The sequence below is a fragment of the Erpetoichthys calabaricus genome, chromosome 13 (assembly GCF_900747795.2).
Source record: "Erpetoichthys calabaricus chromosome 13, fErpCal1.3, whole genome shotgun sequence".
In the NCBI taxonomy this organism is placed as follows: Eukaryota; Metazoa; Chordata; class Cladistia; order Polypteriformes; family Polypteridae; genus Erpetoichthys; species Erpetoichthys calabaricus.
The window spans coordinates 35,351,009-35,371,412 of NC_041406.2; the positions used below are offsets into that span (position 1 = coordinate 35,351,009).

Genomic DNA, 20,404 nt, shown 5'->3' on the forward strand with positions numbered 1-20,404 from the left:
TTCGGCCCTTTATAGCTTCTGACAAGGCTCAACAGTAAACAGCTCAAGATCGAAACTCCGCTGGCCAGACAAACAGAACCAACAATGAGAGGGTGCAAACGGCACAAGTGCTTCCTGTAACGCAGGTGTTTATAGATCTGCCGTGGTATATAGCGCCTTTCACGGTGCGCTGCGTCTCTGCACGTGCATATCCGAATTATTATCTTAACTGAGTATTTATTCACTCTTCTACTCTTACAATGCAGACTCCGCCGCACAGACTTATGAAATGGCATTTCATTGTAGATGGAGTCTGCTTGTTCTGTTAACATAAGTGGCATACCTGTGAATAGTGGAAGGTGCCTGCATGAATGTTCACTGCACAGATGAGCGGACAGTCTAGGGTTGTCTCCCTGCCTAGAGCCGTTCATCTTCCATGTCCACTTATGCAGAGCGGGGCCGCAGGGAAGCTGCTGCTTATCCCAGTTAGCATTATGCGCAAGGCAGGAATAATAAGAACACACACGCACGCACAACAGGGTAAAGTTAGCATCATCAATCCTCCTAACCTGCATGCCTTTGGACGTGAACAAAGGGAGAAGATGCATACTGAACGCGGGTCTTCTTGCTGCAAAGCAGCAGGGCTACCACTGCGCCACCATGCCGCCCGTGAATTTTCCCTTGGGATTAATAAAGTATCTATCTATCTGTCATCTGAGACTGAGACTCCGAACAACTGGAAAACTCCGCCATCGGGGTCAACATTGTAATAGTTTAAAACATAACGTTTACTTGAAAAGGCAGATATTCAAAATTTTGGGGGAATAAAGAAAGACACTATCACATTGAGAAACGAATAGTTGAAAAACTACATTGCTGTCCCAGGTGAAAAGAAGACAGTACGTAAAACAAAAAGGATGCAGATAAATTGAAATACTTAATAAATAAATAAATAAATAGAATTGGTTGATCCCCCAAAGTCACATTTAGTTTAATCCATATATTGTTTAATGACTTTTTCACTTTTTACTCATATTCTTTGATGGAAATAAATATGTTAACATAAGTCTTTATCAGTGATTAATATTGCTAAACTTGACTTCAGGCGCACAAAAGACGGACCGATTAGGCATTCACAAGTTTATCTAATAATCCGCGTGACCAATGAGCGTTTTTGAGTATATTAATTTTTGTCCTGTCCCCTTAATGACAGTCGGTGTTTCGGGGGATTGCTGTCAGCATGAACCGACCAATCTCTCTCTCCATTCATCCATCCATTTTCCGAGTTGTAGTGAACCGGACCATTTGGAGCAAATCGGAAATCACACGTGATGGAGCGCCGTCCAATCAACTGTCACGCCTCCGTCAATTTGCCAATACCCGCCCCACGCAGTAATAGAGAGCCTTCAATTCACCTGACACGACCCCTTTTTAATGTCAGAGAATAACATCTGGACAAAAGTGAAAGCAGAGCCAAGGAGAACGTGCAGTCTCCAATCTGATAAGTTACCTGGTCAAATGGTCTTATTTTCTTTTCGAAATAAATACGTCTGTCTGGAAGTTAATAAACTATCCATAACCTTTTCTATATGCATTAATAAATGGGGTGGCATTGCAGTCGATCGAGCGCCGTACCTACAATAAAGATCTATCTATCTATCTAAAAAATAAAAAGTGCAAACACTACGGCGCGGTGACGTTTCTTTACAACTGGTAACAACATCTGGGGCAGCAGCAGGTGACGTGTTGAATCTATAAATCTTTGTATTATTGGACACACTCGTTTAGAGAGCGCATCAGAATACAATTAATGACCTGATAACAAACTAATATAGAAGTCTATTTAGGGTCTCAAAGTGAGTGAATATTTAAGACTGAATCTCTAAATTTAACTCCAGAGTGGTGAAGCATCGAAGGAATAGCTGAAACGTGCAGTGGTGAGGATGCCAGTTTATCGTACCCTGCATCCCTGTCTGTACAGAACAGGCGGGTTAATTAAGCATGGGTGGCTTGGCTCCCTGTCCTGGATGGCTTTGGGTCTTGAGCCGATGCGTCTGGGACAGGCACATGAACGTCTTGCGCAGCATCTTGATGGATATTTCTCATTTTTAATGTATAAAACGCCACAGCGAGTAAGTAAAGCACAACATGCCTTAAAGGAAAAGACAGGCAGTGGTGTGACTGATTAGGAAAATCAAACTTGACTTATAAACTAATGTGGACCGTTCTTTCTAATATTTTAATGTCACTAGCACAGTACTTCAAAGGCTAATCTGTTTAGCGGGTCTGAAGTCCAGGGGGCTCTGGGCTGGCGAGGCTGAGACGCACGTGGCTACTTGTTTTGCGTGAGGGTCTGCCTGCTGTTGTAGCTGCGGGTCGCGGCAGTCCTGCAGTTTCAGGTTGCACTCTCTGTCTCCTGACGTGGAAACAAAAATGTACTCGGCGTTTACAGACCAAGCTGTGATTAAAGCAGTCCGATTTACGGTTGTCCTGAGATCCAAAATGTACAGCAATCTAGCTTCGTGTCAGAATCACTTGTTTAAGACACGCTGCTGTATTCTTCGGATATTCAGATTCATTCACATTTACAGTCATTGATTTTTGTTTTGGAAAATGGATTTCATGTTTGAAATTGTTTTTCTTAACTCGATCTTTCCGATTTTGATGTATACAGAGAGATAGTGTGCAAATAATTAAAAAAAAAACAGCTGGTTATTGAGTTTTTGTATTCAAAACGTTTGCTTTGTAAAGTAACAGAAGTGATAAGGCTGACATCCACTCACCTGTAGAATTCCGGCAATGATTAAAATCCAGGGCATGTAAAGCCTCATAACTGGAGCGTAATATGAAATGCATTGAACCCCGAAATAAGAGTCCCACTCAGATGAAACGTGCCGCGGGGCGCGAGGCTCGGCGCACCTCAGACGGACTGTCAGCCTGCGAGCGGCTCTGCGGGGCTCTTTATTAAACTTGCTCCTGACGTCAGGCTGGCCAGACAAGCCGCGAATTTTCCCATTCCACCGTCCTGTCGCCTCCTCCTCCTCCTCCTCCTCCTCCTGCTCTGTTCCCCGCAAAGACTGCAGCAGCGAGTGGTGCTGAAACTTTAAAGGGCCAGAAGTGTTCAACGCGAGGTGAGGGTGGCACACGAAAACGATCGGATTTACCGACGTGGACTGCAAGGCTGTGTTGGCAGCATGGAGGTGATGAAGACGCCGGTGGAAAGTGTGTTGGCTTAACACATCCCGAAAACGCGGACGTTGAACTGGCGCGATTTGCGACGCGACTGTCTTTTAATTGGCGTAAAGACGCGCGCATTTTCTGGCTTTCAGAACTTTAGGTAACCTCAGTCGTGTGGAGTAGAAAGGACACAATTTGAAGAGGCACACAAATTCCGATTACCGTAAAACGGAGCTGCTTTCTGTAAGGCTGAGTCCATCTTTGCATTCCTTTTCTTTTCCATCTCCTTCTTTACCCAAGTGGCATGATAGGCTCACTGAGTACATTATTAGGAACACTGTACTAATACTGGTTAGGATCTCGTTTTGCACTCAAAACAACCTTATTGCTTTGTGGCATGGATTTGACAAGATGATTATTCCTTTGAGATTCCTGTCCATGTTGACATGATTGCCTCATAATTTCTGCAGATTTGATTTGTCAGGCACACGTTCAAACGGAGTTTCTCCCGTTTTACAACTCAAAGGTGTTCTAATGGACTCCGATCCAGTGACTAGAATGGCCACCAAAGAACACCAAACTCATTGTTATGTTCACAAAACCAGTCTGAAATGACTTTTGCTTTAGGACCTGGTGTATTATCACGCTGAAAAACTGGAAATTACGGCCATGAAGGGATGCACATGGTCAGCAATAATACTCATATAGGCCATAACAATTTAACATGTCCAAAGTGTGCCAAGAAAACATTTCCCACACCATTACACCACCACCACCAGGATGTACTGTTGAGACACAGCATGGATTCATGCTGTTGGTGCCAAAATCTGTCCCTAACACCATCTGTGTGCCTCATCATCAATCCAGATTCATCAGACCAGGTCTACATTTTCTCCAGTCTTCAACTGTCCAGTTTTGGAGAGCTTGTGACCACTGCAGCCTCAGCTTTCTGTTCGTGATTGGAGTGGTCTTTCTGCTGTTGTAGCCCATCTGCCTTAAGGTGAGACATGTTGTGCATTCTGAGATGTTTTTCTGCTCACCAGCCTCCACAGAGTCAGTTGCTTTAACATGGCACAATGGTTTGCACGATAATGATCCCATCAGGAACCAAGTTCACCTGGTACAGCACCTGACTGAGAAGTGACTAAGAATGACTCAACTAGTAGTTCCACCAAAATGGTGCAACTTCCTGCCAGGCCTCGTCATCCTGCACACGGTTTGCAACGTGGATTCCCAATTGGAAGTGAAGCGGTGTGATTGAGGCCTGAACGCCCTCACTACCACTAATATCAACAACTCCTTTGTGTGGGTGTGGGGTAGTGGGCCACAGCTCACGTCAAAAAGGCCACTTTTTAAATAAATAATCGCCGCACTCGCGGCTTAGCAAGGGGGTGTGGTATGTGTGGCTGGAGCGGTTCCTGGGTGATGTGTGAGGCGGCCGGTCCTCACTAAAGTGCACAGGTGAGGAGTCGTCCGCATCCGTAATTGGTGCCGGGAGCTGCTAATTGCCACATCTGATCCACATCCCTGTAATAAATAGAAGTGCGAGGCAGCTAGGAAAAAAAAAAAGAAGAAAAGACGTACGGAGGTTAGAAGTAGAAGAAGGCAGGAAGCAGCGAGGAGAAAGCCGGTGCAGGAGAGCGAGTGAGCAAGCGTAGGCTCGCGGGCAGCTGAGCAGTGAGCCTGGGCGTTAGGCCGGCACCCCGGGAGCAATTGGTAGTGGTCGCTCCTGCTGAGCATTTTGAGGAGCAGGAGTGACCGGAAAGAGGATGGCTCGCCGCGTAAGGCCGAGAAGACAGCGGGAGTCGGGACTTGGGATGTGAAAGCGCCAGCATGAGCGCCCTGGTCGCTGCGGAGCCCAAGTCACAGTTTGGTGAAGCCTACTGGAGCCAGGGATCGTTGAGGTGAACGGACCAGCAGGAGAAGGCAGAGAGAAGGTCAGCTGCAGGTAGGGTGGCTCCCCTGGTGCATAGCCTGGACAGGAGAAGCAGGGGAGTCACCAGTAGAAGAAAGGCTCCGGGCTGATTTGTTTAAAAGGACGGCTTCCAGCCATTGTTTTAACCTCATTGTTTTTTAAAGGATTTTTTTTCTAATGGATTTTAACCTTCACGATTTCACCTTTGTTTTATTGGATTATTTATTTAAAGATTTTTGAGATGCACTGCCCTATTTATTTGAACACTTGCTTTGTTTTGTTGGTTTTAAATAAAAGCACTTTGCACTTTTTGCACCATCCCCTTGCTTTGTTGTGCCTCACTGCCTAACTGATTGGTGACATTACTGACGGTGTCGGGTTCAAGAGCTCCCAGAAGTCAGATGGGAGCATGGAGCGAACCCGCATCGTCACAGTGGCCTCCTCCTTCCATCCATCAGCCTCATCCTTCTTCTCACCACAGTCATTCAGAGTGGTTATCTGAGTTACCCTAGCCTTTCTGTCAGCTCAAACCAGTGACGCCATTCTCCTCTCATCTTTCTCATTAACAAGACATTTCTGTCTGCAGAACTGTCGCTCACTGGATATTTTTTGTTTTTTGCCCCATTCTAAGTAAACTCTAAAGCAGGGGTCTCCAGCTCCAGTCCTGGGGAGCTACTGTGGCTGCAGGTTTTCATTCTAACTCTTTTCTTAATTATTGACCAGATTTTGCTGCTAATTAACTCTTTGCCTTCATTTTAATTGATGCACAACTTAAGACTCAGGCCCATTAACTATTTGTTTTTTCCTTAATTAGCAACTAAACAATATTAAGACACAAAATGTGCAAACACATAAACAACCACCTGCGTCGATCACACAATAACTGAAAATAAAGAAAGGATTCTAAATTGGCCCCAGTGTGTGCTTGGTGTGTGGGTGTGTTTGTGTGTGTCCTGCGGTGGGTTGGCTCCCTGCCCAGGATTGGTTCCTGCCTTGTGCCCTGTGTTGGCTGGGATTGGCTCCAGCAGACCCCCGTGACCCTGTGTTCGGATTCAACGGGTTGGAAAATGGATGGATGGATGAAGGCCTCAGTTATGTTGATCTGCTCAGATCCACAAAACATTTTGACAGCGCTCTTAAAAAAATAAAATTAACAGTTTTAGAAATGTCTGCCATGGCAGAATGAGCACCATGGAATTAAATAACAGGTTTAATTAGCAATGTGAATTAAGAAACTGAATGAAGGCTGGAGTTTGAGGCCCCAACTTAGTTGGTCATCTGTTGGCTCACTTCACATCAACTTTATGTTTATGTGCCGCTTAAGGAAAAAAGAATCAATTAAGAGGTCAGAGTCTCAAGAAAAGTCAATTAAAATAAAGGGAAATAGTTAATTGCTGCTAGTTAACTTCTTTTGCCTTAGTCCTAATTAACTTGACTCGGGCCTCTTCGTTGTTTCTTTATCCTTAATTAGTAGCCAAATAATAATGAGACACAAACCGAGCCGCCACATGACCAGCTCACCTGTGCCCACCACACAATATCTGAAAATAACAAAAAGGTGAAGGTCTCAGTAAGGTTGATCTCTCAGGTCACCAAAACATTTTTTTTGTTCTTTATTTCGCCTTATACAATTTCTTGTATTAGGAATTTGTTAGTTTTCGTATACCCCTTGGGGTCAGAGCGCAGGGTCAGCCATTGTACAGCGCTCCTGGAGTAATTACAGGTTAAGGGTCTTGCTCAAGGGCCCAGCAGAGTAGGACCTCTTTTTGGCAGTGACGGGGATTGAAACCAGCAACCTTCTGGATACCAGCGCAGATCCTTAGCCTCAGAGCCACCACTCCGCCCCAATAATGACAATGTTCTTAGAAAAAACAGAAAATCAACAGTTTGGAAATGTCTGCTGTGTCAGAATGAGAGCAGCAACAAGCCATGGAATTAAATAACGGGTTTAATTAACAGCAAGAATCAGCTTCTCTTTAAGAGATTGGTTGGAGTGAAATTGGATGGAATTTGAAATCCCAGTTTAGCTGGTCATCTGTTGGCTCGTTTCATTTCACATTTCTTTTTGGCTGTCATTTAATGAAGAAAAGAATCAATTTAGAGGACTCAATCCTTAAAAACAGGGCTTTTAAAATGAAGGGAAAAGGAGTTAATTAGCAGTGAAAACTGGTCACTGATTAGGAAAAGGGTCAGAATGAAAACCTGCCCTACAGCACCCCTCTGAAGATCCACTTTGGGACACTTCTTTTTAAGAGTGTCCTTTGTGACAGTAGATGGCGCTATACCAGCGCTTAACCTGGCACAGACAGACACAAGAGGCCCACTTACACAAGTTAATGTTTTTATTTTGTTCTTCGGCACAATACACAATGCTCAAACTCACAAGGCTCACTCCTTCCTTTCTCTTTTCCCAACTCTTTTGCCTGCCTCTACTCCTCCACTCGCAAGTTCCGTCCTCTTCCTCCCGACTCCGGCTCCCTGAATGGAGCGAGGCGGCCCCTTTTATAATGCACCCGGATGTGCTCCAGGTGCTCCCTGATGACCTTTCTGCAACACTTCCTGGTGTGGCGGAAGTGCTGCACACCATGGCTTCTGATCCATCCAGGCGTCCCCTGGCAGTGGCCACGGGTCCCCACAAGGTTGAGCTTCCAAGCTCTGTTCCCGTGGCCCCAACACCCAAAAGGGTGGCTGCCTTCTCGTGTTCCAGGGGAGGTACTGCTCCTCTTCCGGTCCTTCCATCCTCCAGGCGTCCTGACTGCGCATGAGCCTCAGCTGTCCGCCACACCTTGTATGTGCCCGCTGGAGGTGTGGAGGTTAAATGAGGAAGGGCCTTTTGAGCTTTCAAACCTTGTGACCTGTGAGGGCCTTAATCTGATCTTTGCTGTATGGCTTAGAGGTAAACAACTGGAACCAGTGACATTTTATCCATCATGGCTATGCCACACTTGCTTTTATCAGCAAAAAATAAGTTTTTAAATAAATACTATGCATTTTGATTGTTTTAGAATATGTTTAATTATGTGCTGGGCAAAAGTTAGGTTGTTTTTCAAAAAAAGAATTCAAATGTAAACATCACCTGCATAGTGAGAATCTGCACCTGGTTATCTACCTCTGCTGCTAGGGCGTCCGTTAACAGCACCCTGTGATTATTGGTTCCACATCTCCTGATTGGACTTAATGTATTTTTGATTAGCCAATCAGCAGACCGAAAAAGTATTATTTTAGGATGTGAAAAGGACATCTTCGTCCAGTCGAGTGGGTACACAAAACAGACACGTGCCATAAAAAGTTAATTGTTCAACAATTAAACCAGATAAAGCTGATCGTCTCATAAAGAATGTGGCAAAGTTTACTGGAGGAAGTTCTATCTATACAAGGACAAGCGTGTTATTTTGATGAATTCATGGCAGAGCTACCAAGAGGACGTCAATTCCCATCAGTCAGTAAGAGTGTGCAGGGGTTTGACGTGAGGAAGCAGAGTGTTTACAAAGAGCGGGAGATAAGGATTAGAGTGGAGCTGCAGTGGTCTTTCATACACAATATCTTGGTATGCATATGTTACAAGAAGCGGATGCTCCACTTCATGTTTATACAATACGAGGTAGCTTGGCTTTTTTCTGCTTAGTGTACATCTGTGTATAATTTGATTTGTTTATTTAAGATAAGCATATCCTAAGTAATAACATTCTCCATTGCTGAATTATTGCATTTTCCATAGTAGCAGAGTAAGATTTCAGTCTACACTGAACAGTAATTTGTCCCTTAATTACTGTGGAGTTTTTCACACACTGGTTGAAATGCCATAATCTTGAGGTATAATAAGAAAAATCATTAGCTACATGTTGTATTTGTATGATTTACACCATGCAACAGCTCAGGTTGAACAGAGGTGGCTTCAGGAACAACAGAAACTTGAAGATATCAGCTCAGCCTTTGCTAAAGAGGGGCTGTTACCCTCAAACCAAGCTTGGACGAGACACCAGAACATCACAGGGTGGATTCACACACAAAAACCCAGAGAGCTGCTAATTAAACTGTCACTTACTATGCTAAGTATGTGGGAGGAAGTTTACCAGCCCAGTCTTTGTGAGACAATCAACCATCATGCCACTCCAATTCATTCATTCATTCAAAGAAACCAGTTATCACAGTATTACCAGTTATTGCAGGGGTTACAGTATTAGGGTTGCTTTTGTGGATTTGGGGGAGGTGTGGGGGTTGTTGTCCTATCTACATCATGTTGGGCCCAAGGTAGGAACTTACTGTGAAGAATGTGTCAGTCCGTTACAGAGCATACTTACTCATATATCCATACGTATTCACCAGTTTAATTCTGCCAGTCAATGTAATTTTAATGGATGAAGGAAACTAGGGAGCCTTAAGGATACACATGTAGACATAGTGAGAACATGCTAACTTCACGTAGACAGTGACTGTGACATGATTCCAACTCAAGAACTCAAGAATTATTATACCTACAGTAACACTCATTTATCCATTTATCTCTCTGTTATAAAAGGAAATCCTGGAAAGCAAAGCAAATGCAAGGCTACGATACGTGATCCTCTCGGAAGACAATTTTAAAGGCCAAGGAGACTTACCACGGTGCAAGACAGGCCCTACTTACAAGATAAGACCACGGGCAGAAAAACAAATCAGCAGTGTAAAGGCAGCCACGCAGCACACACAGCTCCATGGCTCTCAGTGCATATAAAGTGTATAAGGTCAATACGGTAGAAATGAAATGAATAGGGTAGAAATGAAATGTCGACGACTAAACGAAGACGAAAGAAAAGCGTGGAGAAAAGAGAAAAAAATGCTAAAAAGAAAAACAATAATTTAGGTGCAAATTTAGAAAATAAGGAAAGTGATAATCAGCCCAGAACAAGTGGAATTGAAAACAAAGCACGTCCAATAGGGCTCAGAATTAAAAGATTAGAGCTTCATAAACGGGAGCAGCGTTATACGTCTGGCAAGAAAGAGATTTAACCACACCTGGGCTGGAAATAACGGACAATTATTGTTTTTACAACGTCACAAGTCCACAGACCTCGAACTAAGCAGTTGTTGGATTGCTTTTGGCAGACACACACAATGTGCTCCCGGCTCTTAAAACAACGACATGCGACAAGCAGAACAGGCAGCTCGCCAGCAGGTTGAAGCCTTTTTTGTTTTAAGTGACTGATAGGTCCGATTGAGGGGGCGGAGTACAGCACTGAAAACTGATAGCGGGGTACTGATTGATGCGGTAAGGGGGAGGCGAGGGTGCTAGACAGTTGTGTTTGGGGTTACGAAGTCGGCGATTGTTCAAGTAAAACGCAAACAAAAGGTGATTAATCATCAGAGCCAGGTGTAATTGAAAAAATAGCAGGACAAAGCAAGGTCGTCCCACAACAGTTAAAGCAACGACAAGTTTAATTTCAAAGAATACACAATTCAGTCAGGTGTATTTTTATGATGACGGAGTGGCGATGCAAATTTTAACAGGCATCAAGAAAGGTGATGTATATATTCCGCGAATAACATTAGACACCAAAGGAGATCGTGATATGCCATTCGTATTAAAATGTTTACAGTTTACCGTGAGAATAGCTTTTGCTATGACAATTAACAAATCAAAGAGAGAACCATTAGAAAATGTCGGATTATTTATTAGAGAAACAAAAACAATATTCACTCACGGGCGATTATACGTTGCATTGTCACAATGTGTCTCCAAAAACGGATTCAAAATTCAATGCGATCTTGAAGAAAAGGTAATTCCATATATTGTTTTTAATAAACCTTTAAAGTAAAAAGTGCAACTAATGAAACTGAAACAATTCCAAAGAAAAAAAAAGCTTTTAAAATTGTATATCTGATTAACCAAACAGCGGCATGGTGGTGCAGTGGGTAGCGCTGCTGCCTCGTAGTTAGGAGACCTGGGTTCTCTTCCCTGGTCCTCCCTGCGTGGAGTATGCATGTTCTCCCCGTGTCTGCGTGGCTTTCCTCCGGGTGCTTCTTCCCACAGTCCAAAATCATGCAGGTTGGGTGGATTGACGATTGTCCCTAGTGTGTGCTTGGTGTGTGTGTGTGTGTGTGTGTGCCCTGCCCGTGGGTTTGTTTCCTGCCTTGCGCCCTATGTTGGCTGGGATTGGCTCCAGTAGACCCCAGTGACCCTGTAGTTAGGGTATAGCAGGTTGGATGATGGATGGATGGATTAACCAAACACAGGGGTTGGCGAGTGAAGCGAGCAGGGGGCAGAGCTCCCTAGTTATTAAAACCATTTAATTTGGCTCCAGGTTGCAGGGGAGCAGAGCCCATTCCAGTAGCATCAAGGAGAAGGCAGGAACTAAACCCAGATATAACTGACTAGAGAACCTCATATCAATTATTAATTATAGAAGTGGGACTGATGGTTTGCCAACACACACACACACACACACACATTCTTACTCATATCTGGTCCATTCAAAGTCACAGATGCGTGTCTTCTATCTGCGAAAAGGAAAATTAATACAGAGAGAGAGAGAATGTGAAAAATTCACACAGACCGTGACCAGGCTTGTCTTTGAACCAAGTCTCCTTTATCAAGTTGTTATTAATGTACTACAGCGGCTAAATAGTTAAATTAAATAAGGACGGATAGATATCTGTTATCAGAAACAACCTGGTGCAGCTTATCAGTGAATTGTGATGAAATGAGAGTTTGGAAAGTATGTGGGCAGTGACACTATCTCTAAAAAAGTGAAACAAAATAAAAGGGAACACATGAAAGTACACAGCATCACGGGGGAAGACTTAAAAATGACCTTTAGTGCTATCATCTGACCTGATGGCGTAGTCGGCGAGATCCTGCATTTTACTAATGCACTATAAGGAGCCACATGTCAGTCAAGTTGTTTCTAATGAGAGTTTTCATTCTTTTTTCTGTTCCATCTGACCTTCAACTGATGGGTAACTACGACTGTTGGTGTTTTTGATCTGCGAGTGGGATGCCATTATCAAGTCTTACTACCTAGGTGGTCGACATGCAGTAGTTGCCAATATGTTTAGATAGCCTGCTTACTCTCAATCCCACATAAATATTATTCTGTGATGCTGAGAATTTCCCGATCCAACCATTTACAAGCTTCTAGTTACTAGAGTAAAAGCTATGTGCAGATTGATTTCTCCTAACTTGTCAAACAAGACGTGTTGGGTAACAGTTTCGCTTGTATTCTCATGTCAAGTCATTTGCTGATCAAGCGAAGGAGTACTTCCAAAGGAGAGCTTGTGTTACACTGTAATGGTGACTATGGCCTGCTTCCCTTTCCAGTGCCAGTCAATGACCTCCTGAGTTACAGCACTGGACAAAAAAAATCAATATTATGTAAAAATATCTCCCTGTAAATATTAATGAATATGCTATGCATTTTTAAGTGCATACCAATAACGGGGAAGTAACTAACATGATTCAGTTGAGCTGTATTAGGAGTTTGTGGTTCTCAGATCTCATCTGTGAGGTTTCTAAGCTCTCTAGTAGTAAACTCATGTAGGTAATTGGGACCATTTGTGACTTTTGCTGTCACAGAATGTATCGTGTCACAGCCTGACTTGTTAGCTTCTTTAAATGATTAACTCTCAATGATAAGTTATGACTGGGCAAGCCGCCATGAGCCAAACGTAGGCTTTGCCATGAGGCTCCTGTTTGCCTGGTGGGTTTTCACTCTTTTCCTATTTGAACTCATTCTCTGGTTTGGCATGCAATTTATTTTGGCACTTTCCTCTTAGCAGGAGTATTGAAGCCTTGATTGAATTGCGCTTGTGTGTTGGTCAGCCGACCCCAATGTGTCTAACTCAAAGGAAAGATGTGTTCTCGCTGAGTTGTACCAAGGAGACCCCTGGACTCCAGTGTGAGTGCTATATACAGGAGAAATCACACCTTCTCAAAACATTGAAGCTGAGGCATAGAGTCATCATTTAAATGGTCCTCAAGTTTAGGCCTGGTGGGCTGCAGTGGCTGGAGATTTTTATGCCCACCTAACTGCTTAGCACTGGAAGCATCACGGCCAACTCCAATTGGTGTTCTGTTTTAAACAACAACAACAACATTTATTTATGTAGCACATTTTCATACAAATAATGCAGCTCAAAGTGCTTTACATGATGAAGAAAGAGAAAAAAGACAAAGTAAGAATTAAAATAAAGGAACACTAATTAACATAGAAAAAAAGTAAGGTCTGATGGCCAGGGAGGACAGAAAAAACAAAAAAACTCCACACGGCTGGAGAATTAAAATAAAATCTGCAGGGGTTCCAGGCCACGAGACCACCCAGCCCCCTCTAGGCATTCTACCTAACATAAATGATCAATGTTTAATTGTCTCATCAGCGTGTGTGCCACCCTCCTGTCCCTCCTTGAATTTTCCTAAACAGCTAAACTGCAAAAGTCTGTGCATTTGTTGCTCTGAAATTCTATTCAGAAACCATCGTTGATTTTTTTTTTTTAACATGAAAGACCTCATTATTTCCACCAAAAGCAATGGCGCTGAACATCGGTACACCAAGTGCAAATTGCTACTTACCTTCTTTGGCTCAGTGGTGGCTATATTTGCAAATCCTTTGTACCTCAACAAATCATCTCCTGCTGCTGCTATCAACATTACGGGGCATTTCTGCCCAAATGTGAACTGCTGTCTCACTTCAGCAGAAAAAAATGTCACACGTAAAATTATGCAGAGTGTTTCATTATGTGTGATGAAGAAAATAGGCAAATCTTTAAAATGGTGGCACTCCAGTTATTCCCATTACATTAAAAAAAACATATAACTCACCTGAAAACAAAATGTTTTCACACAAGCTGGAATATGAAGTACACAGCCAGCTCCAATGTGACATTGGAAAAGGAGAACATGCGAAATGGCACATCGTGAAAGGAGCAAACCACGAGTGAAGAGCACAGCTCTGGAAGGCAGGCTGTTCACATTTTCACTAACACAGTGGACTGAATAATGTACTGTATATACTCACAGGCAAGTTCTCCCGCGGATAAGTCGGGACTTGATTTTACAGTATAATTTATGGTATTTTATAATGTCGCTTGCGAAAACTCGAATGTGGAAAACTCACGCTATTGGTACAAGGCATTATGATATGCTAACGCCCACCTGAGAGAGTAACCACGGAGCACACAGCCTTTTTTTTCTATGTGGGTGCAGCAATGCGCTGTATCAGCGGGTGCTCTTAACCTCTCTCTCTCTCTGCCTACGTGACCACACGGTAATACCCAAACTATTCTGAAGTGACGTTTGCACTAATTTGTGTTTTGTTGTATCTCACACCCTCATACACCTTTATCGTAAGAGCATCCTTTATACAATACAATACAATTTATTTTTTTGTATAACCCAAAACCACACAAGAAGTGCTGCAATGGGCTTTAACAGGCCCTGCCTCTTGACAGCCCCCCAGCCTTGACACTCTATGAAACGCTTATCTACGATGGAGCGTTCAATAAGAAGAAAATATGAAGCTGGTTTCAAATCAAACGTCAATGAAGTAGCGAAAGAAATTGGTAACTGCGCTGCTGCAACAAAATTCAATGCGTCTGAGAAACTGATGCGAGATTGGAGGAGGCAGCAGGAGGGGTACAAAAAAAAAATGTAAGTGTTGCATCTTTGAATGGGCATATAAGTCGGGGTCTGATTTTATGATCAATTTTTCGGGTTTCAAGACCCAACTTATACGTGAGTATATACGGTAAGTAAATGCAGGAATAAACATTCGGCTTTCTTTGTGAAGACAGAAGGAGCGATTCGATATGTTACTTGTTTGAGTACAGATCTACTGAAATGCAGTTGCATATACTGAATCACATACACACGCAATCACATACATAAATACTGGCCTGAAGTCGGATGCAATGTGGATTGTTTGCTGAATGAGGACGGTCAAATTATACCACAATGCCCCACTGGTCCACAACTGGCATATGTTTGGTCTCTTTGCCTCTCTGTCTCTCACTCCATTTGGAGAAGACCCCTCTCTTGGTGACCACATTCAGACAGGCTGCTTGGCTCTATGCAGATGGTGATCTGAAGACAACTGACTAGAAATGAGCTGACCAGAAGGAATCAAATGTATACAAGTTTACAAGCCACCCGAAACTTTCAGGTTGTATGGTCAGTAATACCACATTTTCTTTGCTTTTATATGGCACCATTTCTATTAAATCTCATTATCTATAATACATGAATACATGTGTTGCTTAACTCTGTCTAATTGCCTGAGATTATGGATGTAACAGGAAGGGGACAGTGCTGGACTACAGTATTTGAAAGAGTGGTAAGAGTATGGGATTTGAGTCATTTTGTTAAGGTCTACGTAATAAAGAGAATAAAGGGGAGAAATCGGGTCAGCATATGACACTAGTATGACAAAACAAGCTGTGTCATGCATTTCTCATAAGGAAAAAGTTAAAAGTTATATCCATGATGAAGAGAAAGAAGGTAAAAGAGACAATATCTCACTGATGAAGGCTGTACTGACAAAACAATAGAGTTTCTTACCTTCTTTCCGGTTGTGTGTGAAAATGACCTTTCACGTTTTTCGTTTGCAGATCCTGAAAGAAAAAGAAATGCAACAGGCATAGCCAAGTGAGTGCTTATCATAATATATTCTCTACTGTTCATTGTATTTATTTTAAGAGATCCATTTAAAGACTTAGCTCTGTAGGTTGTATCCCCTGGCAAACTTTAGCCATTTAGGAAAATTATTCTTAAAAATGTAACTACATGGCCCAGCCCACTCATGCAAATGAAGTACCAATTTGCCAATCAGCAAGTCAGTTATCTGATCTGTAGTGCAGTTGTAAAGATCGCATGAGGCACTCGGCTCTGTGCATCAAATAAACTGAAAAAATACAAGCGGAATACATGAAAACACATAATATATTACAGCTTTTGGTTAAACGTTTCTCCTGTACATTCAGAAAAATACTGGAAATTTACAAAACTGGAGTGCATACAAGTAATCCTTTATTAACGTTACAGCGCTGGAGTGTGAGATCCAGCAGTGAAGTGGATGCCCCAGGGTGCAATCACCCATACGGGATCAGTTAAGAGTTCTCCTTTCGTTTGGCTCTCTTTTTTATATTTAAGTGCCTTTTCTCTTTTTGATCTTTGGATTATAAATTTTGATTTTGCTTAAAAGATTAAGATTAGCAAAACATGGACTGGCTTTGTTTGCTTTTAGTTTTGCCTTTTAGGCATACAATTATTGATTTGTTTTTATTACCTTCATGTTTTTGTCCTTGCTTTTTGAACTTTTGTTGAGAACTCCTTAAACATGAAGAATCGTTTTCTTGTTAATGTGAGGCAGGGGTTTCTACAGTTCCCCTCTCCCTCTTGAGGTTTACCAACTTGCCTCCTTCTTTGGTGTGTAGGCTGGAAATCCTGCTGCTTGAGTTTGGAGTCTAGATACGTTTGTTTTTAGGCCCCATAAAAGCCTTTGGGCCTAGTGTTCAATAGGAGATTTGGGTGAGTTGGGCAGATCATAACAAGGAAAGATTCACCACTTGACCAGTGCTTCAGAAGAACGTGGATTTCAGATTATGACACCTGACTAGCACGCTGCTGGGGTGATCATCAGCTCTTTATGAAGCCTTGTCTCTGTGAATGACAACAACAGATGAGTTGCTGTTTTCAATCTGGGAAATGAAAAAAGACAGAGAGAGACACAACAGGAGAAGGCAACAACAGAGAAAGCCATATTAGTGTATGCTATAGTTGTTGAGCACCGAAGGACTGTTAGTGCAGCCATCACTGCAGCTCTGATGGCACCTCTCCAGTCAGCAAAGTTTTATTCATAAAATGTGTAACATAAGTAGCCACATCTGAGTATTATGAATAATTGAAAGGAGCCTGTGCCAGCAAACAGCTGGGGCTTTTTATTTTGGCAGTTCTAACAAATAACATGGACTGGGTGAGCTCAGAGAATCAGAGGAAAATGTTTATTAGAAGTACAGGACTTTTTATTTGATGGTGAATTGGTGCTGTCGGCTCATAAGTGTATGCTGATGTTATTAAAATGTATGTCTTCTTGTTATGTTCTACCAAGGGGACTGAAGCAGTGCCTACAGGCAGAGTGGGACATTATTAGACTGGGGGACGGAATCACGTCTTAGAAAAGAACAGAATCAAAGTCAGATGATGAGCAACTAGTTAAGATAGCAGGAAGATGTATGGAAGATAACAACAGATCTTTAAAACCAAATGTGCAAAATCAAATTCACAGTAAGGAGAAAGAGCTAAGAGTCTTAATGTCTTTGTGGAGAACTTTCAGCTTCCTCTGCTGTAAGAGAGATGGGAAACAAGGGAAGTGGTCCACAGCTTGGACGTCACATGATGCAAGTAATCGTTTTAAAGGATAACTTCAGGATTTTTCTGAGTCAAAGTGTTTCGTCACAGTTATGGTATATATTAGTTTCCCACATAAAAGTTTGTTCTAAAGTGAAGCGTTTTTTAATACATTTTAAAACATAATTATCTTTAACTTTGTTCTTTCTTAACATGATGTGAATATAATGTTTTGCAATATCTGTATAATCTGACGATGCAGATAACATTTTTGACCCATTGGTTAAGTTTTAAGGCTTGTCGTCACATGGGCACTCATGTAACCAATCAGCTCCGAGATAAAGCACACGAGCCAGCTACTTAGTTTGTGAATTTATAAAATGTCTTTCACTTTAGTTCATGTGGCAAACTAATATATTGTATACCGATTGTGAAGATATAACTTTGACTTGAACAATTTTGAACTTCTCCTTTAAATAATGTAACCATAATGACCAGACACACAACACATGGCTGGTAATAAGTGGCATGGCCATCAAATATATGGGCTCAACCATGAGGAAAACAGAAAGGCCAATGAGACATCTAAACAGATAATAAGAACAATTGATCATAAGAGTTCCAAAATAAAGCCACTGTTTTATTTGAACATGAATAGAAAGATTATGATATTTGTAACTCTTGAGCTATAGTACGGCAGGGTCAAAAAAAGCACAATTTATTTAAGAGTTTATGCAGCAGCTCTCTTTTGGAGTGATGTTATAATGTACATAACAGAGAAGCATCCAGATGTTTGTGCTGTTTTGTTTTTTTGTTTCTTTTTTGCTCTCAGGGCTGATTTCAGAGGACCACCCTCAGAAGAAATCCCACCTTGGAGATTGGTCATTCAGCCAGAATGCAACTGTGACTGCCAGACTGGACCACCAGCTTATGGATATTTGTTTTTAAAATTGTTCAGGTATGTTCTGAGGTAGACCTGTGGGTTCGCTTCCCAGGTTCTCCCTGCGTGGAGTTTGCATGTTCTCCCCTGTTTGCGTGGGTTTCCTCCCACAGTCCAAAGACATGCAGGTTAGGTGCATTGGCGATTGTAAATTGTCCCAGTGTGTGCTTGGTGTGTGTGTGTGTGTGTGCACCCTGCGGTGGGCTGGCACCCTGCCTGGGGTTTGTTTCCTGCCTTGCGCCCTGTATTGGCTGGGATTGGCTCCAGCAGACCCCCCGTGACCCTGTAGTTAGGATATAGCAGGTTGGATAATGGATGGATGGATGGATCTACTGGTGAATTCTGCTCCATACTTGTAATATTTTTATTTTTACTGTATTGAGGATTACTTCTGTTCTGTGTATTGTATTGACCCCTTTCTTTTGATACCCACTGCATGCCCAACCTACCTGGAAAGGGGTCTCTTTTTGAACTGCCTTTCCCGAGATCTCTTCCATTTTTTCCCTACAAGGGTTTCTTTGGGAGTTTTTTCTTGTCTTCGTAGAGAGTCAAGGCTGGGGGGCTGCCAAGAGGCAGGGCCTGTTAAAGCCCATTGCGGCACTTCTTGTGTGATTTTGGGCTATACAAAAATAAATTGTATTGCATTGTATCTACCAAACTGGGTGTTCTGGGTGCACACCTAGGGGCCTTTTCACCATTTACAAACCCCCCAGCTCTACCAACTCAGGTCAGTGAAATAATGGAGTATCTGTGTAAGGGAAATGGTCAAGGGGGAAACCCCCTTCTGCGCTTGATGAAACAATGGAGTATCAATGAGTCGAAATGACCAAGGAGGGACCCTACTCCCACCCCGAGGGACGAGTCTCATCCCAAAATAAAGATTGCGAAATGTTGTGGTGCATTAAATGACTTGGTGTCTGCGCATTGCCGTGTGAAAAGTATAATCAACTCGCCGTTAGGGGCAAAGGGGCCTGTGGGGGTCTTGCTTTCCTTAGGTATATTTCATTCATCTTGGCGTCATTTAAAGCTGCTTTTGTTGAATTTGTAGGGCTTTTATTGTACTGCTCACTATACATTGTGTGGTGCTGCATTTGTATTGTTATCTTATTTGGTGTCTTATTCTTATGTTGTAAAAGGTATTAAATAAATGCCTTGAGCACTGAAGGTGCTATATAAATAAATGTATTATTATTAAATAAAATCACAACTGAGTGATTGCTTTATCATGAAGACTGCTATCCACGTCCTTTTCTCAGTGCTCTAAGAGCTTTAGTAGTTTTCTAGGCATGTAAAACAAAGAGCGCTGGAGGAGGACTTCGCTGAGGCTCTGAATGCCCGGTAGGCCTTTGTGCTGCTAATGCACAGCAGCTGGGAGCGGCAGCCCTGGAGAAGTCGTTAACTTCGGCACATGAAAGCGAACGCTGCGGATGCCAGTGTGATTTTATTGGTGTCTGCCGTGGCAGTGAGGCCGTGTGATGTGCATAGACTGAGCACTAAGGGCACAAGCGACTGATTCTCAGAGTATATGGTCTCCTGTGCCCCCTGGGAGATGGTGTGGCCTTGCCTGGGAATACATAATGGAGACCATTCAGTTATGTAATTAAAGGATGTCCAGTTTATGAGATCTCCTCTTCCTTTTTGGATCTCATGCCTCACCCGGACGGGTTCACTTTACAGGGGGCTTTTATTCAGATGTTCTGAGCTCACCTTTGAAAATGAAGCTGAATGATAAAGAACACTCAGGCATGTCACGTATGGTAAAGCTGGCCAATTTAGCTCAGTTAGGGAGGCGAGTGACACATGGAAACCAAAGCAGCTCAAAGAGTGGGGCAGAGGAGGTCTTTCAGCATTGAGTGCCACAGTTGTTAGAGCTGCTGGCCCATAGCTTCAGGAGATGACTCAAATTCTTCTGGAGTTGCTGTCTGCATGGGGTTTGTATGTTCACTACATGTCTGCATGGTGTTGCTCCAGGTGTGTCATTCATGGTTTAAATGAAAGGAACATCAGGTATTAATACAAGCTGGTAGACAAGTGACCTACAGGAAGAGACCTCTGGAGAGGATTTAGGGGTTCATGT

The 20,404-nt window shown here is 42.7% G+C and overlaps 1 protein-coding gene across 1 annotated transcript in view; it reads right to left on the reverse strand.

Annotated features, from left to right (window-relative positions):
- Positions 1-3,263, reverse strand: part of LOC114664143 (CCN family member 4-like) — a 37,284-nt gene extending 34,021 nt beyond the window's left edge. The window contains exon 1 of the mRNA XM_028818123.2: positions 2,763-3,263. Coding sequence (XP_028673956.2) covers positions 2,763-2,810 — 48 coding nt within the window. The 5' untranslated portion in view covers positions 2,811-3,263. The remainder of the gene's footprint in view (positions 1-2,762) is intronic.
- Between the last annotated feature and the right edge of the window lie 17,141 nt (positions 3,264-20,404).